This window comes from Malaclemys terrapin, chromosome 3, assembly GCF_027887155.1.
Source record: "Malaclemys terrapin pileata isolate rMalTer1 chromosome 3, rMalTer1.hap1, whole genome shotgun sequence".
NCBI lineage: Eukaryota > Metazoa > Chordata > Testudines > Emydidae > Malaclemys > Malaclemys terrapin.
In genome coordinates, this window is record NC_071507.1 from 154,697,184 (window position 1) to 154,724,461 (window position 27,278).

The 27,278-nt window shown below is 41.3% G+C and overlaps 1 protein-coding gene across 7 annotated transcripts in view; it reads right to left on the bottom strand.

Moving 5' to 3' along the window:
* The window catches only part of ADGRB3 (adhesion G protein-coupled receptor B3), a 600,799-nt gene that overhangs the window by 293,079 nt on the left and 280,442 nt on the right, over window positions 1-27,278 (bottom strand). For all 7 annotated transcript variants that reach the window (XM_054023981.1, XM_054023978.1, XM_054023982.1 and 4 more), the window contains one exon: window positions 5,691-5,885. In XM_054023981.1, coding sequence (XP_053879956.1) covers window positions 5,691-5,885 — 195 coding nt within the window. The remainder of the gene's footprint in view (window positions 1-5,690; window positions 5,886-27,278) is intronic.

Here is a 27,278-nt window from a genome sequence, read left to right on the forward strand (position 1 = left end):
TCCCTTCCCATTGATGGACCTATCCTCCATGAATTTATCTAGTTCTTTTTTGAACACTGTTATAGTCTTGGTTTTCACAAAATCCTCTGGGAAGGAGTTCCACAGTTTGACTGTGTGTTGTGTGAAAAAAATACTTTCTTTTGTTTGTTTTAAACCTGCTGCCTATTCATTTCATTTGGTAACCCCTAGTTCTTGTGTTATGAGAAGGAGTAAATAACACTTCCTTATTTACTTTCTCCACACCACTCATGATTTTATAGACCTCTATCATATCCCCCCTTAGTCATTTCTTTTCCAAGCTGAAAAGTCCCATTCTTATTAATCTCTCTTCATATGGCAGCTGCTCCATACACCTAATCATTTTGTTGCCCTTTTCTGAACCTTTTCCAATTCAAATTCTTTTTTTTTTTTTTTGAGATGGGGTGACCACATCTGCATGCAGTATTCAACATATGGGCATACCATGGATTTATAAAGAGGCAGTATGATATTTTCTGTCTTATTAGCTATCCCTTTCTTAATGATTCTCAACATTCTATTTGCTTTTTTGACTGCCAATCCAAACTGAGTGGATGTTTCCAGAGAACAATCCACAATGACTACAAGGTCTCTTTCTTGAGTGGTAACAGCTAATTTAGACCCCATCATTTTATATGTATAGTTGGGATTGTGTCTTCCAATGTGCATTACTTTGAATTTATCAATATTGAATTTCATCTGCCATTTTGTTGCCCAGTCACCCAGTTTTGTGAAATCCTTTTGTAGCTCTTTGTGATGTGGTTTTGCTGTTTAAAATTGTGAAATATGACATGAGCACCAAGAATCTGATAGGCCTACCAATATTTCTGCCATTTCTGTAAGAGACCTACCAATATTTCTGCCATTCCCTGCGTCACAACACGCAGAGTATACATATCAAAAGGCATTTTGCAGGGCACAGATATAAGGCGAGACAGTGACTGACAGGGGACTAAATTCTGAACGGGTAGTAAACAATGGTCCAGTCCCATGAGGTGCTGGATGTTCTTGTGGAGCTGAGTTCCCTCATTTTCTATCACAGCTTAGATATGACAGTGATGGCCTCTATAGAAAACTCTACTATAGAGAGACCCAAATTCTGAGGTCCTTAATTTTCATTAACTCCAACGGCAGTCAGTTTCAGACAACTATGGTTTCTTAATTTAAATTAATTCCTTTCAAATATTTTCTTGCTATCTGCAATTCTTCAGTCCAATCTGGCTGCTTTAAGCTACCCTGGGGGTTTAAAGCTGCTGTAAATCCTATTACATGGCTAGGGTAGGATTTCCTTCCCCCAAACCTCCAGACAAGATGAATCCCTGGGTAGCATGGAGGCTCCGGAGTCACCTCCACGTTTGCATCTCGCCATAGGGGACATGTCCTGGGGAAATGGAGGCAGGGAGGCAATCCTAGGTCCTCTTGATTTCTGGCTACAGCAATGGCTCCTAGGGATCATACACAGCCAGGCATAAATTAAAACAACTGTCAGACTGTTGTAATTTACACAGGGGACAAGCCTCATTCGCAGCCAGTCACAGGATTAGAGGATTGTAGAGCTGGTTAATAGCCTCGCCTCTTCAAGTCTGGCAGAACATAGTTCAACTAGACCTAGGTTACTTCTGGCTAATGTTCTAAAATGCTGTTTCATATTAATGCACATTATTTACGACCTTAATTCTGTCTTATTATTTTTTTCTTTTAGGGATAACAACACCGTTACCATCATTTTAGTTCTAATGGGTTCATTCAGAATATATCTTCTAACCATCTCCATGCTAACAAAAACCCCTAGCTGCTCAGGCTTCTTTTGCCATTCATGAAGGTACAGTCAGTTTCACTCATTGATCCAGGATCCTGTTCCACGTTATTTAAACTGTCTCCTGCATGCTTATTCTTCTTTATGATGCTGTGTACAAAACACCCCAATTGTTAGCAAAAGCTTGAAATATGCAGAGAATAACTTTTATATAATGAATAACTTGGCACCTGAGTTGCATATTTAAAAAGGGCTGCGATACTTTTGCTATATTGTCTGACTAAACAAACAGCTCATTCTCTACTACATTGGAAGCAGTGGCATTTTAGTTTGCACAAATAAATATATTGAAATCTTCTAATTTTATCCCATTTCTCTGGTGTGACGCTGTATGATTGAAACATGACCATTTATATCTTTAATATTGCCAAGACAATTGCAACAAATCTTGTGCAAAGTATATTATGTAAGGTGCAAATAGAAAAGTTATGATCTGCTGATGATTATCCTCTTTATGTGCATATATCATTTTTGTATCTGAAGTTATTGATATTGACTATATACCTGTATTTCAAATGTGTTTGCTCCTGGGATAACACCCATAGGGTAATTTACATCCAGTTTGGCCAGCAGATTGTGAACGAACTATTCAAGTTGATGACCCATTGAAGAATATTTAACTTTCACAATGAACCATAGAAGAAACTTGTCCCCGCTCAGTGAGCCATCCTGTGGATGCCTTAGCCAGAATATGGGTAATGGCTATGCCTATTAGTCATTGAAGCATGTGAGATCATGTGACTTGTTCATGTGACCCTGGACTCTATCTTGTGCCTGTAATTTCCCACAACCTGAGAGCATTCCCTCCACATGGGAGAAGGTATAAAAAACCCTGGAAGCATCTCCATTTTGCATCTTTCCTGCTCTGATCTCTGGACTATGGGTTTACACTAAAAGGAGCATTCCAGTCAATGGACCTTCTAATCTTTTGGAAGTTACCAGAGCCTTTACAAGACAACAGTCTGTAACATCACTGCTACAAATCTGATCCACGAACTCTGCAATGAGTGTATGTGTTTATTTTCCTTGACCACCATAACTCTTTCCTCTTTATTTTGTCTTATAAATAAACCTTTAGATATTAGGTACTAAAGGATGGCAACAGTGTCATCATTGGGTAAGATCTGAGTTATACTTTGACCTGTCTATCTAGCTGACCTTTTGAGGTCTTTGTTGATGAAATTGGTTTGAAATACACACTCATCATTAAGTCTAATGCCTGGGTAGTTAAACAAGGGCTGGGATGCCTAAGAAGACTGCAGTTTGGACTCTTGTTAACCAGTGTGGTGAGATAGAAGTTTACTTTTGCTTCTGGCTTGGTATATCTGATAGAATGACCACCCGTTTTGGGTGAGTCTGCCGTATTTCTCAGCAGTTTGTTCTGAATCTGGTATCCTCAGCTGTCACACACTGAGGCACGGTGATATTGGTCATTCCCATCATCATCTAACATCTATGGATTATATCTATTGCAATATGTACTTATATTGATATTAGTACTTGGCACAACCCCAAGTCTGCAGATAATAAAGGGAACACCCAGAAGAATGGAATAAATACAATTGAACACTCTTATACACCCACAGCACTCTCTTCTAAACTTTAATTTGGCTGGCAGTCTGGTGCCAGTAATCTAAGGGTAAATTGTAGTAAAATCTTTTTGACATTTTTGAAATATATAATTACCCAGAATTCATAATCTACTGTTCTGACATCAGACAAAATGCTAAATTATGACTTCTTGTTTTCTTTAAAAAACCTCATTTATGTATAAAAAAGAGATATAAAGAATTTTGTTCTTTATCTACTTCTTCTCAGGGAGATGAGTCAAAGTTTGAGGATTTAATGAAAGGTCCACATTTATTTTCCTTAAGAAAAAGAGAAAAAAATTAAATTATAAAAATATCTTCTTAATTTTCATTGTGGTGTCTTTTAATATTTTGTCCAGAAGCCATAGATTAGAAAGCATAATAATGTGTAGTAGGAAAACCAAGACATGAGTTCAACAAGGGTTGAAATTGTGTCTGTACCCACTGAAATCAATGGCAAAACTTCCATTGACTTCACTGGCTCAGGATTTCACCATATATCATTAGAAATCAATGAGGGAATTATTACTTAACATCCAAATACTCGGAATACCTTCACTCTATGTTTGTATGCTTTCCAGAATGTGTGCATATGAGTTTTAAGATTTATATTTATAAATGTACTACATTTCCTATTTCTTCCATCCAACTCCCACAGAAATTCAATTATTATATCTCCTAACTGAAATATATTTACAACCTGAACTATAGTTTAGCAATATAATTTTTTGCCATTTACTCCTCTGGTCTGCGCCCTCAGAATTTCTCTACGTTTCTAAAGGAAAAACAAATAAACAAAAATTAGTTTCTCCTGGCTATGTCTACTAAGGATTTAGGGACCAGTTATGCCTCATTGATATCAGCACCAATTTTGCCATTGATATTAATGGGAACAGAATCAAGTTCTTACTAATTTTGCTGAGCAGAGTGTGACCCCATCTGTTAAGTCTATAAACAGAAACCACTTATATCAAGCAGTTTCTCAAGGCTGTTTCTACCAAAAGTTTCTGTAATCTCTGTGAGCCTCAGAGAGGCTACTTTGGGGCTATTGGACTGATGACAGTATGAATGATTTGTAGCAAAATAACTCCTTTTTAAGCAGTCAACCTTTCAAAAAATACTCAAAGCCACTACTGTCTTTCATGAAAGAAAGACAGATTAAAAATGGAATTTCCAGGCCAAACTGTTTTTGAGACATGTTGTGCCATTTTTTCCCCTACAAATTAAAAAAAAATCTCATTTTTCTACACTCTACATTTTAATAATACTCTGTTCAATTCACCTCAAATTGGGATGCATATTTTTCCACTGGATGAGGGTCACACACAAGAAATCTTAGAGAGACTATTTTATTTTGAGCAAAGAGGTTTGTGTATGTGGGAAAGAAAGAGAAAAAGACAGAAAATTGGGAGTATAATAGAAAGCTGGATAAAACCTTAACTCTGGAGAAATTACTGTCTTTCTAAAGGAGATCATACATTTTCAATTGTATACATATATATATATATGCTGTACATTAATCACATCATGATTATTTTATGAATTATCACAGAACCCTCCATTTAATAAGTGATATACTGCCTGTACACTGTTTTTTCTTAATATCTTCCTTTAAGTAAATCTGCACTCTGAGAAAAGTGCATATAAAATTCCCTGATGAAGAAAAAATAAAACAATACCTGATATGGGAGTCCTACCAAACTTTTATTATTAAGGACTTTATATACTGAGACAGGCAGCAGATTATGCTGAAATAAATACTATGGCCCATGGCACAGGAAGAGTTAATCTAATATGCAAAATACAAAATTCACATCACATGCACTATACATCACTCCTGTGCTCTTTTAATGAGCCTTAATTATTTGAATTGCAGAAGCAATAGCAGAATGACTTAAGCATCTAAACATCCTGGGTAGATTTTCAAATGAAAGGAACTAGAATAAACAATGCTGCAGAACTGCTTGATGTAAATAAATAATAAATAATAATAATAATAATAAAACCACCACCGCCACTGAGAATGAAAAGTTACTAGAATAATCATTATAAAAAAAGACTTTTATACCTTTGACACATTATGTTGGTCTCAGACGTTCACTTAAATGTAGCTGGGTCCTTTTGCCCTATTCATAATTAATGTTTACCGTGCTTCTATTATATCTACTGAACAGATTTAACTTGCTCTTGGGGCAAATAGATAATGCTGACCATTGACTAAAATACAGCAGCTGAATCATTACCCTGTTCTACAGAATTTCTCTTACCTGGACACCATCAGATGCAGGGATATAACTTGCCCTTTTAAATGTGTCTGTCACATTTCTGAGAATTTCCACAGAAATCAGAAGATCCCCTGCATAAAAGTTTTTCCTCTGAGTTAAATCCAACAACGTTTTGGTCACCTGGGACATTCCATCACCAGCCAGCATCCTCTGTCCTTTGGCAAGATGCTCTTTAATCTGTGCCAATCAGAAGAGTGAAATAAATATCAGAACCTACTTTACTGCTTTTAAAAATGTCTCAACCACAATAAACATAATATAATGCAAACATCCTTAGGAACTTCAAGAATCCCACTGCTCTAACAACGAATGCATTTTTTTTTATTAAGGATGAGACCAAATAACTTTAGAACAGGATAAAATGAGAAGTATATGATTTCTCACCAATCATTAGATCATTTAGTTTGATCTCTTTTATATCACAGGCTATTACATTTCACACCGTTACCCCTGTATTGAGCCCAAAGACTTCTCAACGCCTACTGGCCACAGTATGATCATGTATTTCCAGTCTTTTCCAGAGCAGCAGCTGTAGAGCCATTGTGCCTGATTCAGATACAGTGGTTCAGGAACCATGTGGGAACAAGGGCCAAAGCAGCCCAAACGGTACTCTTTAAAAGCTTGCAGTATATGCTATCAGCCTTGCCAGTCCAGCTTGGTTGACCAATGTGGAGACAGAGGCAAGGACATGGACCTGTCATTGACCATCCTGTCCCCTTTAAGGGCACTAACATTATTAGAGGTGCAATCCTGGAACAAACCTTGTGCTCAAGAAGTTCAAAAACTGGAACTGTGAATAGCTACTGTACAGCAATCAAGGAGAGGGGGCTTATTTTGCCTGGTCACCCCCTGCAGATTTGTGCAGGGCCAGTGAAAAATGTAGCCTATAGTGTACATAGAGATGGAAGAATATGTCGATCCTTGGTTGGAAGCCGAACTTGTGGATTTCAATTATTTCTAAAGTCAACTCAATATTTAAGTAAGATGTGCAGCATATCACAAAGAGGGATGTCATAAGGCCAGCATGTAGTGAAAAAGAATGCAGAGGTTTTAAGAAACCTGCTTTTTGTACCATATGAAAGTGCAAGTTCCTCTGAATCCAAGATAAGTTGAAAAAAGATAAAGTAGCCCGGACAGACCTTCACTCTATCCAAGATAGCTACAGAGGCAACTTAAAAGCTAGCAACCAAACTGACTGACACCACCTCTGAAAATGTACTTTCAATTGCTTTTTATCTTGGCCTGATTACTGACATCCAAAGGAAAGAAGACTGATGTAATGCAATGTGATGGTGGCATGGAATGACGAGGATAAATGTACCCTACATTACCTTCCACTGCCACCCTTTTTTTTTGTTATGTTTTAATTTCAAAGAAGGGAAAAAAACTGTAGCAAAAAATGCAGTACATGAAAAAAATCAACAATGTTTTAAGGAAAGTGATATATAAAATTCAAGTACATTCTGACACACAAAATTTAAAAATTATTCACACTATAGTATAGTATCATTCGACTGCCTCCTTAAATGTTGTTGAGATACACTAGATACACTCAGCATAGTTGGGTGTTGGGTGCACAAACGTGGTTGTCTCTAAGCCACTTTGTGGCTTTCCAATTCTGGGACGAAACCCCAGGATAACTTAAAAATCAACCTCAGGCTGCTCCATGTTATGCCCAGCTACCCACAGCTCCCAGGGACCTTTCCAGTATCAGGAGATTTCCAGAGTGTAGCAGTGCCCTGACAAAGCCCCAGGAATACTCTGGCAGCTCTAAACCAGCCAGGGATTGCCCCTATTTGGGGGGTCAGGGCAATGTTCAGTGGTTTTCACCTTCCAGGTTATCAGCTGCTGCAGGCAGAACAGGGTGAAGATCTGATTCTATATGTTAACTACAAGAATGAGGGGATAAAAGCATTATTATTCAGTTTCAACAAACAAGTATTAGTAATATTAATGTAGGCAAATTAATTCTTTAGACAAATGTTTCAGAAGAATGCCTCCTTCAGTGTACAGAAAACTGAAAAGGGTAATTAGGCGAGAAACTTGTTTACAGAATTCATTTTCTTCAATTTCCATCAGACTTAAGAGAGGGTTTTTAAAATGAGCTTGTAAGAAAACAAACAGTATGAAGTGGGCATGAGAAAGGATAGAAGCTCTTGTGATTTAGGCACTGGACTGGGGGGTTGAGGAGACCTGGCTTCAATTCCTGTCGATACCACAGAATTTCTAGATGACCTGGAGTGAGTCATTTCATCTTTCTATCCTTCAGTTCCTTGTCTCTAATCTTGGGATAATTAAACTTCTCTCCCCCATTGGGGTGACGTGAAATATATTCTTTAAGGTTACAAATGCAATGGTGATGGGGACCATATAAGCATCCAGACAAATACTTGCACATGTTGGGAGAGACCGTTCCTGCATTGGCCAAAACCACCGGCGAGAGAAAGTGATTCACATGTGCAAGGCAAAAAATATGTAATAGAGACACTGTTCTATCCCTCAGTTTGTTTGCTACTGGCTGTCTTAGCTGCACATCTATAAGTTCACAATAACTGCTTTTCAACAAAACAAACACTGTGAACCCAAATATAGATTCAAGAATCCTTGTCCCTAGCCACATGTCTTCCTTTCCCCTTTTATATTCCATGACACACACACTTGAGAAGCAGCAGAACTCATAGTCAGAATATGTAAGTTCTGTTCTTGACTGTGCTCCTGACTCTATGGCCATGGGCAAGTTACTTAACTTCTCTGTACCCCTGCATCCCCACCGGTAAAACAAAGATAATACCTATCTACATAACTGAGAGATGGGGGCTCCAATATTAATTAGCTAGAGTTAAACTTGACTGCATGCTTTTGTAAGAGAGTAAGAACCTGGCTTACATCTCTACCTGGGCTACCTAGACATGGTTACTTCCTTTTGGAAACCGACAAGGAGTGGGTGGGGAGGGTGGTAATAGGGGGGAGCCTTGTCTCCAGCCCTCCTATGTCTGTGTGGGGGTGGTCTGGTAGCAATATATGCTGATATAAAATATTACTACCCCAGGAGCAAGGGAAAGCAGAGAAGAAATTGTGGCCACATCTCCCTCATGGAATGCTCCTACTGTAGGGCCTAACAAGAGGCACTATAGGCTGTGTCCTTGTGACAAAATCTAGCAGTGGCTACCAGCTGCCTAACGATATTATGTTTTTTGTCGGCTTGGCAACAGAGGAGAGTTTTAAGGAGGGATTTGAAAGAAGATGGTGAGGTGGCTTTGAGGTCCCTGAAAGCATCAACAAAGCCACCTGGTTGTCCTCTTTGAAGATCTCCTTTGTCTTGATGCCTACTCAGCTACCCACTCAACGGTGGCTAGCTGTGACCACTGCTTATCATATTGACCACTATTGTCTTATTGTTATCTTGTGTCCACCCATTCATGTATCCACTTGTCATCTTTCATCTTAGATTATAGACTGTTGGGGGTGGAGACCATCTTAATTCAGCACCTAGCACAGTTGGGTCTTGATCCATGACTGGGGTCCTTAGGCGCTACCACAGTACAAATAATAAACAACATTAATTCCCTTAATGTCTTTAAAGCTCTTGAACATATAAGACACTGTAGGGGTGTGTTTACACTACAGAACTTTACAACCCTGGAGCTGTACCAGTGGGAGCCCTAGCACGGACATAGCTCCCAAAGCAAGACACATTTTTACTACATGCTGACATGGTGGTAAAAATGGTCCCAGCAGCAGGAGCTTTGCCGACACTAATGTTCTCCCGGGCAATGGGATTTTATGAGACTAAAGAGTGGTAAGTATTAAATTTGGGGGCCAAATTTAGGAGTGGCATAAATGGTGGAGGAAGTTACAATATCGTGAGGCAGTGAAAGTGAGTGCAAATGAGTGAGAGTTAGTGGAAGGGTGCAGCAGGAGGAAACAGGAAGATACAGCAACCTCCCCACCACCAATGTATCTTAGCAAAATATAATGTATGCTACCATTTATATCACCCCTGATTTGAGTCCGGGCTGCATAGCAAATGTGGTGTGTGTCTGCATGTGATGCAGAAAGTGGTGCAAGATGCTGACTGCCATTTCCATAACTGCACTTTACCCTTGTTCTCCTACTGTAGTATGGTTCTCAAATCCCCATTGCACCCCTTTCCATGCCATGCAGGTTCACTGCTGTTGTGTGAAGCAACTGAGCATATTTTCACAGTACTGCATGAATCTGCAGACAAATACCTTGAATGGATTACTAATGTTAGGCATGTAGCTGCTACACACCACTTTAATCACAGGCTAGATCCTGAGCTGGCGTAAACTGGCATAGTTCTATTACCTTTAATGGAGCTATGTAAATTTACACCACCTGAGGATCTGGCCCCATATGACTAGTACTCTGCATGTGTACTGTGAGTGACAGTCAGGCTTAATGGGAGTTAAGAATGTAGCACCCTGGGCACCATGATTAGGCCGACCTCATCCCCAGCCTAGCTGCAGCTAGGTGGATGGAAGAATTCTTCCGTCAATGTAGCTACCACCTTTCGGATGGTGGATTAACTACATCAACCAACAGAAAAATTCCTTCTGTAGACACAGCCTCAGGGTGAGGATACAGATTGTTCTCATCAGAAGGCCCAGACAATAAGAGTTAATATTTTTCTTTACATCCTGGTTATTGTCTATGCCACAGGATTATTCACTGCCTTCCATTGCCCAAGAAAGTTACTCTGGACAACACTCAAGGTCCTTCTAGCATTCTGTGGAGGTCATTTTTTAGTAGCCTTCCAGGCAAGCTCATTGAAAATAAAGTTTATGAGCCAAGAGATGGTGAAATGAAGCAGCTGTTAAAGTGATACTTCAATTGTCAGCCCTGCCTCTAGCAGCATGTATGGCATACCTACATACTAGAAAAAATTACTGAACTGTTTAGCTGGACATTGACTCAGAGTTCATCCTGTCTACATCCCTTGATTTGTCAGCATCTATGACCCATCTAAAGGGTATAAAAATTAACCTTGACAATGTCAAACCTAGGTCCCTAGTATCAGACTGATAATTTATATACAGTACTATAGTTACAGCAAATCTGAATAGCTATACTCAGTCTAAAAAGACTCCGAACAACAAATATTTGAACAAATGATAAAAGATTCTAAGTGATCAGTTTATATGCAGAGGTGTTCCAGGGGGTACTCAACTCATCTAGATATTTGCCTAGTTTTACAAGAGGCTACATAAAAAGCACTCGCAAAGTCAGTACAAACTAAAATTTCATACGACTTATTTAAACTGCTCTATATACTGTACACTGAAATGTAAGTACAATATTTATATTCCATTTTTTATAATTATAAGGTGAAAATGAGAAAGTAAGCAATTTTTCACTACTAGTGTACTTTTGTATTTTTATGTCTGATTTTATAAGCAAGGAGTTTTTAAGTGAGGTGAAACTTGGGGGTACGAAAGACAAATCAGACTCCCCTGAAATGGGTACAGTAGTCTGGGAAGGTTGAGAGCCACTGCTCTAGATGTGGTCCCTCACAGTTATAACTGGAAGCTCACTGGAAGAAAAACGTAGAAACGGCCACTGCATCTGTTCTGTGGAGTTACTGGATTCTCCTTTCACATGCATCAGGTTTACATCTGTGCAACTCTATTGTCTCTAGTGAACTTATTCTTGATTTACACTGGTATAAATAAGAGGAGAATTGTTTTCACTGTATAGAGCATTTCTGCCCCTGGTGTCATTCAGTTACCAAAACAGTGTATTGAAAGAAAAAGGAGTGTATGAGCATGCATGCCCCAACACAACATACATAGTACTACACATAGTTCACTGGCAAGCTGAATCTTTGCATATAAACCAGACAAATTGTATGTGTTCTGCCCTTGCCATACAGTGTGTGTTGCAGAAAATCTCAGAAAATCAGCTTCTGCTGGTGCTGCTCTTGTATATTGTTAGATGAAGAATGCTAATTGCCCAGAGGGCTCCTAAATTCTAATTGCCCTTCCTCTATCCCCCAATAAGAGGCTTTCAAGAGATTTTTACAACTGTCACCCATTCCACAGTCTTCTTTTTATTATACTATTATTAATTGCTTTATTGCCACTAATTCCAGCCCTAGAGCTTTGGTCATCAAAGAAGCATCATGTGCAGCTGCATTCCCCTAGGATTGATTTTGACTACTACATACAAATGCACAAATATAGTAATTGATTTTTAGGGGGTATGCATTGATGCATTCCTTAGTACAGATGGCCACGATTAAGCTTCTACATTTAAGTTCTCCAATAAAATTTATGAATAGGAAGGTTGTAGGATTTTTCTCCAATAGTGGAAGAAATGGTTTTGGGGGACACAATCCAAACGTTCCATTTCTTTTGTTTTTCATTTTTGTTCTTGTTCAATTTGTCACTGAGTTTGTTGAACCGGATTTATATGATGTTTTAAGTATTGCCACTTAGAACTGCAATTATCTGTGATTAATTCAGCTCACATTGGAATGCTGTTTGAGAGGTGGTTGGGCTTGTTTCTTTTTTAAACCAGAGGGCATGTCTTTACGTTTTTGCATTATCCATGTATAATGGAAGTTGACAGGAGCAGGAGTTGAGGGGAAAGAGAATGAAGAGTCTGAAAGGTTTGTTTTCATTTTATGACAGACATAGCATTGCTTGCGGGGGAGAGGGGGAGATAAGTCTCTCATGGCTCTCCATACTGAGGGAACTGCCAAAGCTGGGGGGTGGTATAGTGAGGGGACGTACTTCGAATAATTTGTCTTTCTTTTTACACAGAACATCCTGTTTATCAGGAATCCTCCTTAAGCTCTCTCTCCCTCTCATTAATATAGGCAAATTATGCATTTATCTGATTATATATTGATGTGGTGGTCGAAATCCTAGTCACCTTGTTTGTGTGTACAAGGTAATCAGAATTTGGCCCCATTTGAGTACATTATTATTATATTACAGTAGTGTCCAGAGACCATAAGTCAGATTGGGGCTCCATCATGGCACATTGGATACACAGCAAAAACATGGTTCTTGCTCCAAAGAATTTATAATCTAAGTACAAGATGAGAAACAACAGGGAGAAACAGCAAACAGGTGGGGAGAGCAAAAGGTAACAGAGGGATGATTATGTTAAGTGTAATGTACTGTAACCACTGTTTTCCAAGAGCCTAGCCAAATTCCTGAAATCATTCTGCAAGGTACATTACAGTGAACGGTTTTACTGTGGTGATAGACTTTAAGGAACAACTGCATGAGTGCTTTCTTTATCTAGTTCTTAAATGGCCTTCATCTTTCTTTTACCCTCTGTAGTGGAGTTCACCTGTCGGCTGCAGTGTTGGTTGGCTCAGAATATCAATGTGATCAGGGAGCACTCAGAGCTGATCACTGCTGTAGCACAACTCAGCATTAGCGAGCAGCGGCAGAAACAACAGGAGAAAAGTTCACTTCACTTTTTTTCTTTGAAAGCAGACGTGATAAGAGGGATTGGGGATGGTGAGGCAGGAAACTTTATTGATGTTACATGGGATTTAAAGAGAGGAGGTACAGAAATGGAAGGGAAGAAAGGCAAAGAGATGCAGGGGCTTTGGTGATTTCAACCACCTTTGCACCCTCCTGATCCTGGCTGCCCTGGGGATTGGAGAGGTGCTTGTTGTAATATAGAATGCCTTGGAGGCCTGTCTAAGTTACAGCAGACTCCCAGGACCACCCAGTATCCCCTGCACAGCCCTTTATCCCAATCCCTAAGCCTCACCCCAGCACACCTGGGCTTGTGAGGGGATCCTCAGGAGGCAGCTTTCTGGGTTACCAACATTGGGGAATCTTCCCACAGCTAGAGTCAAGGTGTAATCAGGCATGGACTCACTCCTGCGGCACCTCCTGCTGGTCATCCAGGGAATTAGCTCACCAGCCTCTGGAGCGCCCTCTGCAGGGTGGTGATCCACCTTGTCCTCTGCACTGGCCCCATGCTCCTCCCAGGACCCCAGTGCCCCTTGCTCTGGGTGCTGCCCCCTGGCAATACCCACACACACTGGGTCTCCCCTCCCTGGGGAACCCCCACCCACTAACCCCACCTCACCACAGGATAAGGCCACTGCCAGTCACCAACTAGCCCCAACTCTCTGGGGTAGACTACAGTATAGGCCACTCATCATCGGCAAGGTTGGGTTTGGACCTGCTGCCTTGGCCTAGCCCTGGGCTGCCCTCTGCAACCCCCAGTACGCCTTGGCCTATTACCAGGCCACAGCCTGGGGCTATCCAGGCTGGAGCTCCCCAGCTCCTCAGCCTGTCCCCAGCCCTGCTCCACTCAGGTACTCTGTGTCTCACTCCCTGCAACCAGGCCCTTCTCTCTATCTGGAGATAGAGAGAGACTGCTGAGCTCCTGGCTCCCAGCCTTCTTATACAGGCCAGCTGGGGCCTGATTGGGATGTGGCCCAGCTGTGGCTACTTCCCCAATCAGCCCAGTAGCTTTTCCCTTTGCCCCAGCCCTCTGCCAGGGCTGTTTTAAACCCCTCAGACAGGAGTGGGGTAATCACCCTGCTACACAGGGCTTTTAGGGCCCTTTTATGCCTCTCTAGTCCTTTCATATGGCCAGCCTAGGGGCCAAAGCAAGGATAAGTCTTTTTTGCCCTCAGGCTTTCTTTTAATGTAGGATTTCTAGAGGAAAGAGGGGACATAGAGCTTGGAGGGGAAGAGGGAACATTTATTTTTTACTAATTTGAATGTATATTAGAGCAGCATTTCTGAAACTGGGGACTGCGGGGTTCTGAGGGTCTGTGGGCAACACTGATCAACTTCTCCCACTCCCTCCCTTAACTCCAAACCGGGAGATTTTAGGTGCTAAAAGTCCGTCAGCGCAACGAGGCTAAGGCAGGCTTCCTGCCTACCTGATCTGTGCCACTCCCAGAAGCAGCCAGCACGTCCCTGCGGCCCCTAGGGGAGGGAGGGCAGGGGTGTCTCCACATGCTGCCCTTGCCCTGAGCTCCAACTCCGCAGCTCCCATTGGCCGGGAACTACAGCCAATGAGAGCTGCGGGGTCGGAGCCTGCGGGCAGGGGCAACTCATGGAGACCCCCTGGCCACCCCCCGCCTAGGAGCCGCTGCCAAAGGGATGTGCCAGTCACTTTCAGGAGCCGCCCGAGGTAAGTGCCCCCCAGGCGTAGCCCACGCCCCCAACCCCCTGCACCAGCCCAGAGCCTGCACCCAAACTCCCTCCCAGACCCCATACCCTGAACCCCCTCCTGCACCCAAACTCCCTCCCATAGCCCGCACTGTCTCCCACACCCAAACTCCCTCCCAGAGCCCGCACCCCTCACTTATAATTGCTAAATGGTAGCCAGTAGTTGCCTTTTTTTTCTTGGTCCTCTTTTTCTCTTTCTTGGCTGCTTCCTCATTGAGTTCAGCACAGGGGGGAGCCAGAGACAGGAAATTAAAGGAAGCAAAATGTGCAACCAGGGAAAGGGGGAGCACAGATGGCACTGATCAGATGTTTTGAGAGATGAGCGAAAAAGCGTATGTTGCAACCTCTTGCCAAGCTATGAAGGTGACAGAACGGGGTCTACTGCTGCAACTCCCTGAGCCCACAGGCCTGGGAATGGTAAGATGATTCAACATGAACTAAAGTATGAGTTGGACGGGACAGCAATAAGGGAACTACAAGTTCAAATCACTGCAAAATAACCGAGTCTGCTCTACCCTGCAACCACGTAAAAAGAGATGAACCAGTAAACTCGCAGAGGAGGTAATATGTTGTCTGGAAGCAGAGCAGTCATTTCATCGAGGAATACACTGACTGGCTGATAAGCTGCCCTTGTAATATAATTTGGAAAAATGAAATCAGTTCTAATGAGCTGCAGCTGAGGCATATCATTATTCACCTCAGAGTTTGTTTGATCAAATTATATTTCAGCCTCCCAACTGCAATATAGTGAATAATATTGCTGAGCAGGAAGCGAAAGCAAAATTATGGCATGAACTAGAAGGAGTAGAAAAGCAATTTTATGGGATATATTATCATTTTCATATGCAAAAAATCATCTATATAATTCCAATACACTAGGATGAGAATATACTCATGTAAGCAAACTTGGGAAATGTGGTCTTGATGATACCACTATAAGGTGGATTCATAACTGTTTGAAAGACCATGCTCGAAGAGTAGTTTTCATTGGTTCACTGTCAAATTGGCAGAACATATCTAGTAGGGTCCTGCAGAGGTCTATATGGTACAATTCATTAATGACTTGGAAAATGGTGTGGAAAGTATGCTTATAAAATGTGTGGATGACACCAAACTGAGCGGAGTTGCAAGCACTTTGGAGAATTCAACCTTGACAAATTGGAGAATTGGTCCGTCAAGATGAAATTCAATGAAGACAAGTGCAAAGTACTACACTTAGGAAGGAAAAATCAAAATGGGGAATAACTGGCTAGGCGATAGTACTGGGAGTTACAATGGATCACAGATATGACTCAACATTGTGATGTAGTTGCGAAAATGCTAATATCACTCTGGTATTAATGGGAGCATTGTATGTAAGACAAGGGAGGTGGTATTAACAGGAGCGTTGTATGTAAGACAAGGGAGGTAATTGTCTTGCTCTACTTGGCACTGGTGAGGCCTCAGAGTATTTTGTCCAGTTTAGGGCACCACACTTTAAGAAGATGTGGACAAATTGGAGAGTGTTCAGATGAGAGCAACAAAAATGGAAAAAGGTTTAGAAAACCTGACCTATGAGGAAAGGTTAAAAAAGTCGGTTGTGTTTAGTCTTGAGAAAAGAAGACTGAAGAGGGACCTGATAACAGTCTTCAAATATGGTAAAGAGAATGGTGATCAATTGCTCTCCATATTCATTGAAGATAAGACAAGAAGCAACCAGATTACTCTCTAGCAATGGAGATTTAGGTTAGGCATTAGGAAAAAAATCTAATTATAAGGAGTTAAGCACTGGAATAGGAAGTTTTTAAGAACAGGTTAGCTGATCACCTGTCAGGGATAGTGTTGGCATTTTTGGTCCTGCCTCAGCATATGGGGCTGATTTAGATGATCTCTGAAGGTCCCTTTCAGCCTTAGATTAAGCACTTGAAACTAGTCAGTTATTTCTTATGTGAATCTTTGCTCCCACACTCCCAAAAGTTAACTGTTTTTCTAACTTCATCTCCTCTTTAGAATAAGAGCCTGATTTTCATATATACATGCCTGATTCACGAGATTAATCACACAAGTTGGCATAAAATACTAGTATTTGGCATCTAAGTACCTAAATCTGGAATTTTAGTAATCTAAATTTGAAAATTGGGCTCCATTCATTCTTTAAGTTAGCTTTAGAAAATAAAAAGAAACAATGGAGAGATTTTCAGATATTCCTGATGACATTCAGAAAGTAAGACATATTATGTACTTTCATAGACATCACTATTTATTAGCATTTTCAGCACAATATACACATTTTATGCAGTCTTTGAATGGCCAAGAGCCTGTTCAAGGAATTTCACTTTAGGTGCACAGGTTACTCTATCTTTGATGTGGAGCAGTGACATGTTATCAAGACTATCTTGTCTTTTCCAAAAGCTACATTCAATCTGGAGAATGATTTTTAATGGTCCCCATGGACAAGTCATTTGAGCTAGTGATGAATTCATGGTAACTTGTGGTGGTGGAGTCAATGCTAGTTTTGGTGTCTGATCATTTTCTTAGGAGTACAGGCAGAGGTTAAATGTTGATTCTTTAAGATCAGTGAGCATCATTGGTCATAGTAGCTTAACCCATTCCTTCCTGAAAGCTCCCATAGAGTTATGATGAGTAATTGCTCTTCCATCCCAAACCATTCTACTCTTGTCCTACATGTTCTGCACTAGCCACCATTTCATGTACAGGTGCTGTTTAATGTGGCTACCATCTGTAGAGCTGGGAAGGGTATCAAAAATACTTCTTCCCCATTTCCTCATCCCAACACTTGCGATCAAGCTGTTGGTCTCAGAGGTGGGTGTTTATTCAAAGGAACCAGCTGCAAGATATTCTCAGTGGTAGACTCTTAGCACTGTAATCCTCTCACTGCATATCCAGTGGTGGGCAACCTGCAGCCTGTCAGGGTAATTTGCTGGCGGGCCTCCAGACAGTTTGTTTACATTTGCATGGCCACCCACTGTGGTGGCTGTGGTTTGCCGTTCCTGGCCAATGGGAGCTGCGGGAAGCGGTGTGGGTCACAGGGATGTGTTGGCTACAACTTCCTGCAGCTCCCATTGGCCAGGAATGGTGAACCATGGCCCCTGGGAGCTGTGTGTGGCCGTGCAAATGTAAACAAACTGTCTGGTGGCCCACCAGCAGATTACCCTGATGGGCTGCGTGTGGCCCATGGGCCGGAAGTTGCCCACCACTGGTCTAGTCTGTCCAGTTGTGATGCAAAGAACAATTCTCTGTCACGGCATTTCACTGATTGTAGGTGGTGGGACTGCCTTTCAAAATTACTCTCCTGGCTGCTAATCCTGATTCTGATTCTGGTCCTTCAGGGAGTCTGATCCATTCATTGTAGAGATTTCTGAAGCATATGCCCTTGATTATCTTCTTTATCTAAATGATGTAAGAAGCACCCATAAATCAGCAGGAGGTCAAACCTACAGCTTCCAGGCCAGATCCAGCCCACTTTATGTATTTACGTTTACTGCAGGACATATTCAGAATGTAAAGTTTCACTTTAAAAAAGACATTTCTAGACCTCACGGTTGATGAAGAACATCTAGTATGAACTGAGTGAAACTGAAGAAGTGTAACCTTCCTGAATCAGTGAACAGTGGAAACAATGAATCAGAGATGTGAACTGTCTGACATGCAGCTGATGTCATTAGAGTACCAGCTCTTATGCCCAGTGATGACACTTCAGTGTCATCATTAACAATTTCATGGTTGATTGTTTTAGAGGCTAGAGTATGGAAAAGGGAGCAACTCAACTGGAAGATGCAGGAAGAAAGGAAATGCAGTGAGAACAGAGAAAGCACACCAAGACTGAGAAGAGGGAGAAAAAGAGAATGAAGGATGGGGAAGCAATAATTTATTATGAATAAAAATAATAAATGGCAATCAATTTAGTTATTACATAAAAAACATATTCTACCCCTGGTCTTTTGCGTAAACCTTCATTAATATCAGTGAATGTTTTGATGTTCATTGACAGTAGTATATAGCTCTCAATATCTGATGGTAGAGGGGTCTGTAATGTAGAAGACAAAACACATAACAAGATGCAATGGCTGGAAGCTGAAGCTAGACAAATTCAGACTAGGAATAAGGTGCAAATTTTTAGCAGTGAGGGTAATTAACCATTGAAACAAGTTATCTAGAGATGTGATGCATTCTCCATCATATGAAGACTTTAAATCAGGACTGGATATCTTTCTAAGCAATATGCTGTATTTCAATTTATAACTAGATAATCAAAATGCTCCCTTTCTGGCCTTAAAGAGCTACAATTCAATTAATACCCTTGTCCACAAACCACAATGAAAACTAGAATTTGGCCCTCTTTACTTCATGAATTTGTGGCAAGAATAATGAGTACTTTTTATACTGTTATATAAAATAATTAATGCATAATAATAATGTAACTCCTTGAAATAAAAAGAATATCACACACTTGATTTTGAACTCTGACATACCACAAGCTAGAAGTCAGATGGCAGTTTGGTGGCCTCCCACAGCTGAAACACATGTATTTGTCATGTATTTTGATTCGAAGTCATGCGTGCCATGAGGAACAGCAATTCCTATTAATTCAATTTGGAATTTCTCATCGTCACAGTAAATGAGATATGACAAAGTATCTTTCAAAGGAGTTAACTGGTATTTAGATATTTAGAAAATGTTTTCAACTACTGTGAATTTATATTTCAAATTTTTTGGTGGGAACCTTGTTTTACATTAGGGACATAAATATATATCAGAAAATACTAATCTAAATTAACAATGTAATGATAATTTCAGGTAGTGAAGTAACAAATGCATCTATTTTTAGATGTGTGTTTCTAGACTCCAATGATGTAATAACAAAATACATGTAAAACATGCTCAGAAAAAGGGCAAGTATTTAATTGAACTGTGGACCATATGATTGCAGAGAGCAAAGAATAGCATTTATCATTTTACATATTCGAAGTATAGCATCGTACTAAAATTAATCCTCATTAAGCTCTGCAAGTATTATCAGGAGAGCTGACCAAATAATTTCCCCAAAGTTTATTTGACAGATTTTGGCATCTTTTTGTCCCTTAAATTATTCAGTGAATGATTTTTCACATTATTCAACCAGCTGTCTAAGATGGTCAAACATTATTTGTTGAAGTGATTTGATGATTGTTTTGTGCCAAATGTTGAATAAGTTATTCCTGAATAACTGGCTCCACTATTCAGCCAGCTCTAATTATTATCCCCATTTTACAAATGCTGAAAACAGACACAGACAAATTATGAAAATTCTAAAGAGTGGCTGGAAGGTGGCACACACCAGACAAAAGTTTCTAACAGGAAGGTATAAGGGATATTGGTGGCACACTTAGATGGGGATACTGCTCATCTTATACCCTCGTGTTAGCTGGTTTTCCTGTAAATCTCTTTCAATACCCACAGCCTGGAGGTATAAGGCTTCTGGAGCTGTGGAGTGGTGAATTCACTGCCAATCCCTACACCACATCCCACACTATTTCTCTAAACTGCCATGGGGAGAGGCACCATATAGAACAGGGAGTGCAGAGTTAGAGAGAAAATAGCCCCGCTGCCCCGCAACCCATGGAAGTTCGGCTTTATTTGGACTTTCTACATTCTGAGGGGGAGAGGAACAATGGTCCAGTAATTAGGGCTGTAGCTTTGGACTTTGGAGACCACAGATCAATTCCCTACTCTGCCACAGACTTCCGGCATAACCTTGGGTCAAACTTAGTCTGTGCCTCAGTTCCCCACCTGTAAAATGGGGATAATAGCACTGTTGTGAGGATAAATTAAAAACCCTGAGGTGCTTAGATACTACAATAATGGGGGCTATATAAGTACCTTAGATAGATATAACAGTAGATAGGCCTAGACTGTACCATTCTACTATGAACATGCCTCCTTTCTTCTACCACATTTGGAACACTGCACACTCCTAATGTGTGTTGGGGCAGACCAGCATTTTTGCTCTGCCAGTAATTCTGCCTGGTCCTTCTGCAAGCCACGTACGGTGAGGAGAGCTCTTCATTGTATAACGTGTAAGGGTTGGACACGGTCTGTTTCTACTTAAAGTCATGTGGGTATTTTCAGCTCCAGTAATTCCACTACCTTTGGCAAAGAGATTTTCAAATGCATTTTGTGATAAAAAGATTGGACCAAATTACATAGAAACTGTACTTGCCATTATTACAAGGCTTGGGTTGAACTGAACAATATGCCAATTCTAACATGCCTCCAACTCCCTGTCTACACAGGTGAGTAAAGGAGAAAAAATATAAAGAGCCACAAGTCTCTGCGTGAAAGCAGTGTAACTAAAATGTGTGTCCTACAGATAATCTTCCTAGGCATACATAACACAGTGTTGGATAACTCCCATTAAAGAGACAGCACACACAATGTTCACTCAAAGGGTTCAGGCTGAGGGAAACAGTTAGTACAAAATTTGGTGATGTGTTTAGGGACTCTTTGGAAAGTGTATGTCCAGTAAAGAGTAGTAAAAAGCTCTCTGCAGCACAATGAGACCGGCCTGCATATAACAGCCTGCCCTAGGATGGCAGGATTTGTCCTACTAGCCTCACTTTACAGCACGCTGAGCTAGGAGCTGCAGCCCATATGCTGGCTTTGATGTTTACGCCAGGATTTTATCTTATGGGTGCATTCCTGACCCCACTGAAGTCAGCATGAGTTTTGCCATTGATATCCATGGGACCAAGATTTCATCCTGAGGCTACATTTACGTTGGAGCTGGGAGATGAGATTCCCAGCTCAAGTGACCATACCCAGGCTAGCTCCGCTTGAGCTAGCGAGATAGCATGCCCGAGCCACCGTCTGTGCTACTCCAGCTACACTCTATATTTAGCACCCCACCTCGAGCAGAGCTAGCACAGGTACATCTACACAAGGAATCACATCACCCGGCTCAAATGTAGATGTAGCCATAGTGTGTGTGAAGTATTATTTCACGTACTGCATTTAAATTACAGGTTTCAGAGTAGCAGCCGTGTTAGTCTGTATCCGCAAAAAGAAGAACAGGAGTACTTGTGGCACCTTAGAGACTAACAAATTTATTAGAGCATAAGCTTTCGTGGACTACAGCCCACTTCTTCGGATGCATATCATGTTATGCATCCGAAGAAGTGGGCTGTAGTCCACGAAAGCTTATGCTCTAATAAATTTGTTAGTCTCTAAGGTGCCACAAGTACTCCTGTTCTTCTTTTTATTTAAATTACAGTAACTCTACTTCAAGAATGTCATTTATTTCAGAACTGTATAACTTCTTATTTTGTACATTTAGGACCTGATTTTTTTTTAAAGGGATTCAGCTGAGTCTCAGATTTTTAGGATGCATTTCATAGCACTTGAATGTATAATGACCCAATCACTGCTGCTCTCGTTTGTAAAGGAATATGACTGGTAACATACGCACACTAAAATATTTCATAAATGCTTTTGTAAATGTACACGTGTATTGTAGCAATGCTGTCCGTCAGAATTTACCTTACAAAACCCTGTTTTCAGGGATACCAACCCTAACATATGTATCAGGGAAAGAGGACAATCCTCCACTCCCAAGGGCTTTTCCATCTCTCTCTTCCTTAACATTCAGTTGCACTCTGAGCAGCACCATGGAGTTCAACAGGTTGACAATTTCTTTTTAAAGTAAGTGTAAAAGAAACCCATTTGTCTCCTTTAATTTGCATGTGTACCAACTTAGCACTCAGATAAGATGCTTTTTAGATGCGTGTGTAACTTAAAAGATGATTTCGTTATTTTTAAATGTTCTTTGCCAAAACATTATTTCACAATATGGACTAATCTTTTCTAATATTTTGAAAAAGAAAATTTATAAAAGAATGGATATAAATCTGCTCTGGGATGTAATGTTTAACAATGACACCTTTTTGCCAAAAAGGATTTTCTGGGACTCCATAAACTATCAGGGCCTCTTCCTTCTTAGCCAAATAAGTCACACTGTTGAAAAATCATGTGAGTCCTGGTAATCCTCTAATGCCCTTCCCATGATTCCCCCCAAAAGGACAGATGAGTTCTCCCTTAAGAACTCATTTCAGCACAAAGAACCATGGGTTATGCCCCTACACACATACTGGTGAGTGCAGAAACAGAAAGGATACTAGTATCAGAGGGGTAGCTGTGTTAGTCTGGATCTGTAAAAAGCGACAAAGAGTCCTGTGGCACCTTATAGACTAACAGATGTATTGGAGCATAAGCTTTTGTGGGTGAATACCCAGTTCGTCAGACGCATGGCGTATTCACCCACGAAAGCTTATGCTCCAATACGTCTGTTAGTCCATAAGGTGCCACAGGACTCTTTGTCGCTTTTTACAGAAAGTCTAAAATCCTACCTGCCATATGGGGCCACAACAAGGGTACTCCTAACTCACCCAGCAATATCATCAATTTATCCCGCTACACACTCAACCCAGCAGAAGAGTCTGTCCTATCTTGGGGACTCTCTTTTTGCCCCAGCACCCCCACGAACATGATACAGTTCTGTGGTGATCTGGAAGCCTACTTTCGCCGCCTCCGACTCAAAGAATACTTTCAAGATAACACTGAACAGCGCACTGATACACAGATACCCTCCCACCAACAACACAGGAAGAAGAACTCCACATGGACTCCTCCTGAGGGTCGAAATGACAGTCTGGACCTATACATAGAATGCTTCCGCCGACGTGCACAGGCAGAAATTGTGGAAAAACAACATCGCTTGCCTCATAACCTAAGTCGTGCAGAACGCAATGCCATCCACAGCCTCAGAAACCACCCTGACATTATCATCAAAGAGGCTGATAAAGGAGGTGCTGTTGTCATCATGAACAGGTCTGACTACCAGAAGGAGGCTGCCAGACAGCTCTCCAATACCAAATTCTACAGGCCACTTTCCTCAGATCCCACGGAGAATACACTAAGAAACTGCACCATCTACTCAGGACACTCCCTACACTAACACAGGAACAAATCAACATATCCTTAGAGCCCCGACTGGGGTTATTCTATCTACTACCCAAGATCCACAAACCTGGAAATCCTGGACGCCCCATCTTCTCGGGCATTGGCACTCTCACTGAAGGACTGTCTGGATATGTGGACTCCCTACTCAGACCCTACGCCACCAGCACTCCCAGCTATCTCCGTGATACCACTGATTTCCTGAGAAAACTACAATGCATTGGTGACCTCCCAGAAAACACCATCCTAGCCACCATGAATGTAGAGGCTCTCTACACAAACATCCCACACACAGATGGAATACAAGCTGTCAGGAACAGTATCCCTGATGATGACACAGCACAACTTGTTGCTGAGCTCTGTGACTTTATCCTCATGCACAATTATTTCAAATTTGGTGACAATATATACCTCCAGACCAGTGGCACTGCCATGGGCCACCCGCATGGCCCCACAATATGCCAACATTTTTATGGCTGACCTGGAACAACGCTTCCTCAGCTCTCATCCACTCACGCCCCTTCTCTACCTACGCTACATTGATGACATCTTCATCATCTGGACCCATGGGAAGGAGACCCTGGAGGAATTCCACCATGATTTCAATGGCTTCCACCCCACCATCAACCTCAGCCTGGACCAATCTACACGGGAGGTCCACTTCCTAGACACCATAGTACAAATAAGCGATGGCCACATTAACACCACCCTATACCGAAAACCTACTGACTGCTACGCCTACCTTTATGCCTCCAGCTTCCACCCCGGACACACCACACAATCCATCGTCTACAGCCAAGCACTGAGGTACAACTGCATCTGCTCCAACCCCTCAGACAGAGACCAACACCTACAAGATCTTCACCAAGCATTCTCAAAACTATGATACCCACACAAGGAAATTGAGAAACAAATCAACAGAGCCAGACATGTACCCAGAAGCCTCCTGCTACAAGACAGGCCCAAAAAAGAAACCAACAGAACTCCACTGGCCATCACCTACAGTCCTCAGCTTAAACCTCTCCAACGCATCATCAGTGATCTACAACCCATCCTGGACAATGATCCCTCACCTTCACAGACCTTGGGAGGCAGGCCACTCCTCGCCCACAGACAACCTGCCAACCTTAAGCATATTCTCACCAACAACCAAGCACTGCACCATAACAACTCTAACTCAGGAACCAATCCATGCAACAAACCTCGATGCCAACTCTGCCCACATATCTACACCAGCAACACCATCACAGGACCTAACCAGATCAGCTACAACATCACCGGCTCATTCACCTGCACGTCCACCAATGTTATATATGCCATCATGTGCCAGCAATGCCCCTCTGCTATGTACATTGGCCAAACTGGACAGTCACTACGCAAAAGGATAAATGGACACAAGTCAGATATCAGGAATGGCAATATACAAAAACCTGTAGGAGAACACTTCAACCTTCCTGGCCACACAATAGCAGATGTAAAGGTAGCCATCTTACAGCAAAAAAACTTCAGGACCAGACTCCAAAAGAGAAACTGCTGAGCTCCAGTTCATTTGCAAATTTGACACCATCAGATCAGGATTAAACAAAGACTGTAAATGGCTATCCAACTACAGAAGCAGTTTCTCCTCCCTTGGTGTTCACACCTCAACTGCTAGCAGAGCACCTCACCCTCCCTGATTGAACTAACCTCGTTATCTCCATACTGATTTATACCTGCCTCTGGAAATTTCCATTACTTGCATCTGATGAAGTGGGCATTCACCCACAAAAGCTTATGCTCCAATATTTCTGTTAGTCTTAAAGGTGCCAAGGACCCTCTGTTGCTTTTTACAGAAAGGATACTGTAATAGGAGCATGGCTTTGCTGTGGGAATGCTCACACTCAGGCTAGGATAACCCAGATGCTCAGGTCTAGGTGCCAATCACCTGGGTTAACTGCCCAGTATAGAAACACCCTTAGTCTAAAAGTGTCAGCTCTATTTCATGTATACCTGATAAAATTTGTTTAACCCTTTCAGTATTTCATATGTAACACTTCAACTTCTGTACATGTCACTGAATGCAACATTCTAGGTTTTGTTTTGTGGCTATTCTATTTGCCTTTGCTCCAAAATGATAGGTTCAGTCAATTCCATCAGGCTGTGGATGATTTAACAGCTATTGAATTTTGAAATGCTAACAATCCCATCAGATATTCCATAGTCTGTTGCACTGAATTGTTCAGGTGTGGAATGTGCCTATGCCATCACAGCAATAATAGAGACTTTTAAACAAAACAAAACAAAATACTTAAAACTCCAAGAGTGAAGTCCTGGCCCCAGTGAAGTCAATTGCAAAACTTCTAATGCCTACAGTGGAGCCAGGATTTCACCTCAAGTCAGAACCAATATGAAAATTTTGAATAATTTAGATTTTTCTGATCTGAATTATTTCCATGGCAAGAGATATTTGTAACACAATAGACCAGTGTGAATGTTATTAAAAATTGGACATGTATCACCCTCAGTTGTTAAATATGCAGTATTTATAGTATTTCCCATTTCAAGAAGAAGCAATATATTAGTATCACTGCAACTGTCCACTTGTAATGGAAATCACTGTAAAGTGTGTCTAAACTGCCACGCCGTAATAGGAAAAGAGCAAAGAAACCAATGCACTTGCAGCACATTATTTATCTACTGGGAAATTACCAAGATGTTTTATATAAAACGATACATGATTAAATCATAGCACTTAGCCACAGCACTGCAGTAGGTGTAATGCAGAGCCACTTTACCCCGAGAGACATTCTGCCTTAAAATGAAGCTTCCCAGTTGTGCAGGGGGAGAACGTAATCTCTGACATCCCTTTAAGGGGCGCAACACAGCTGGTGTTTGGAGGGGTGGAAGCATGTCTCCACCTACTCTGTGCCCCTCCTCACCACTTTTCCATTGAGGTGCACCCAGGTGAAAGGAACTAAGTACCATCTCTTCTGCTCCTTCAAGCACAGAGGCTGCGATTCTGGGCAGCGCACCTGCAGGTCAAGGAAGGAATGGACCAGAGGCTCCTTACTCCATTGTGCCACCTGCTATATCTCAAATGTGTGCTGCCACGCAAGGACCAGCTATAATCAAGCCCATCGTTTTCCTTTATTTTTGAAAGGTCTCCAGAACTTGTCCCCAAAATACAATTTGCATCATTTTTAATATACTGCAAGATCCTGTCTCTAGTACTTTGATACTGTATTTATCAAGGCTGCTATAGTACTCTTTGTGGTAGATTTGCACAGAACGTATTGATATTAATTGGCAGATTATTTTTAAGTATACAGAAAACATGTTCCATGATTTAAAAACTTTAAAAATACCTAATTGCAAATAATTACAAGCCATATTGTTTGCTCTGCTCTCCTGAATGAAAGGT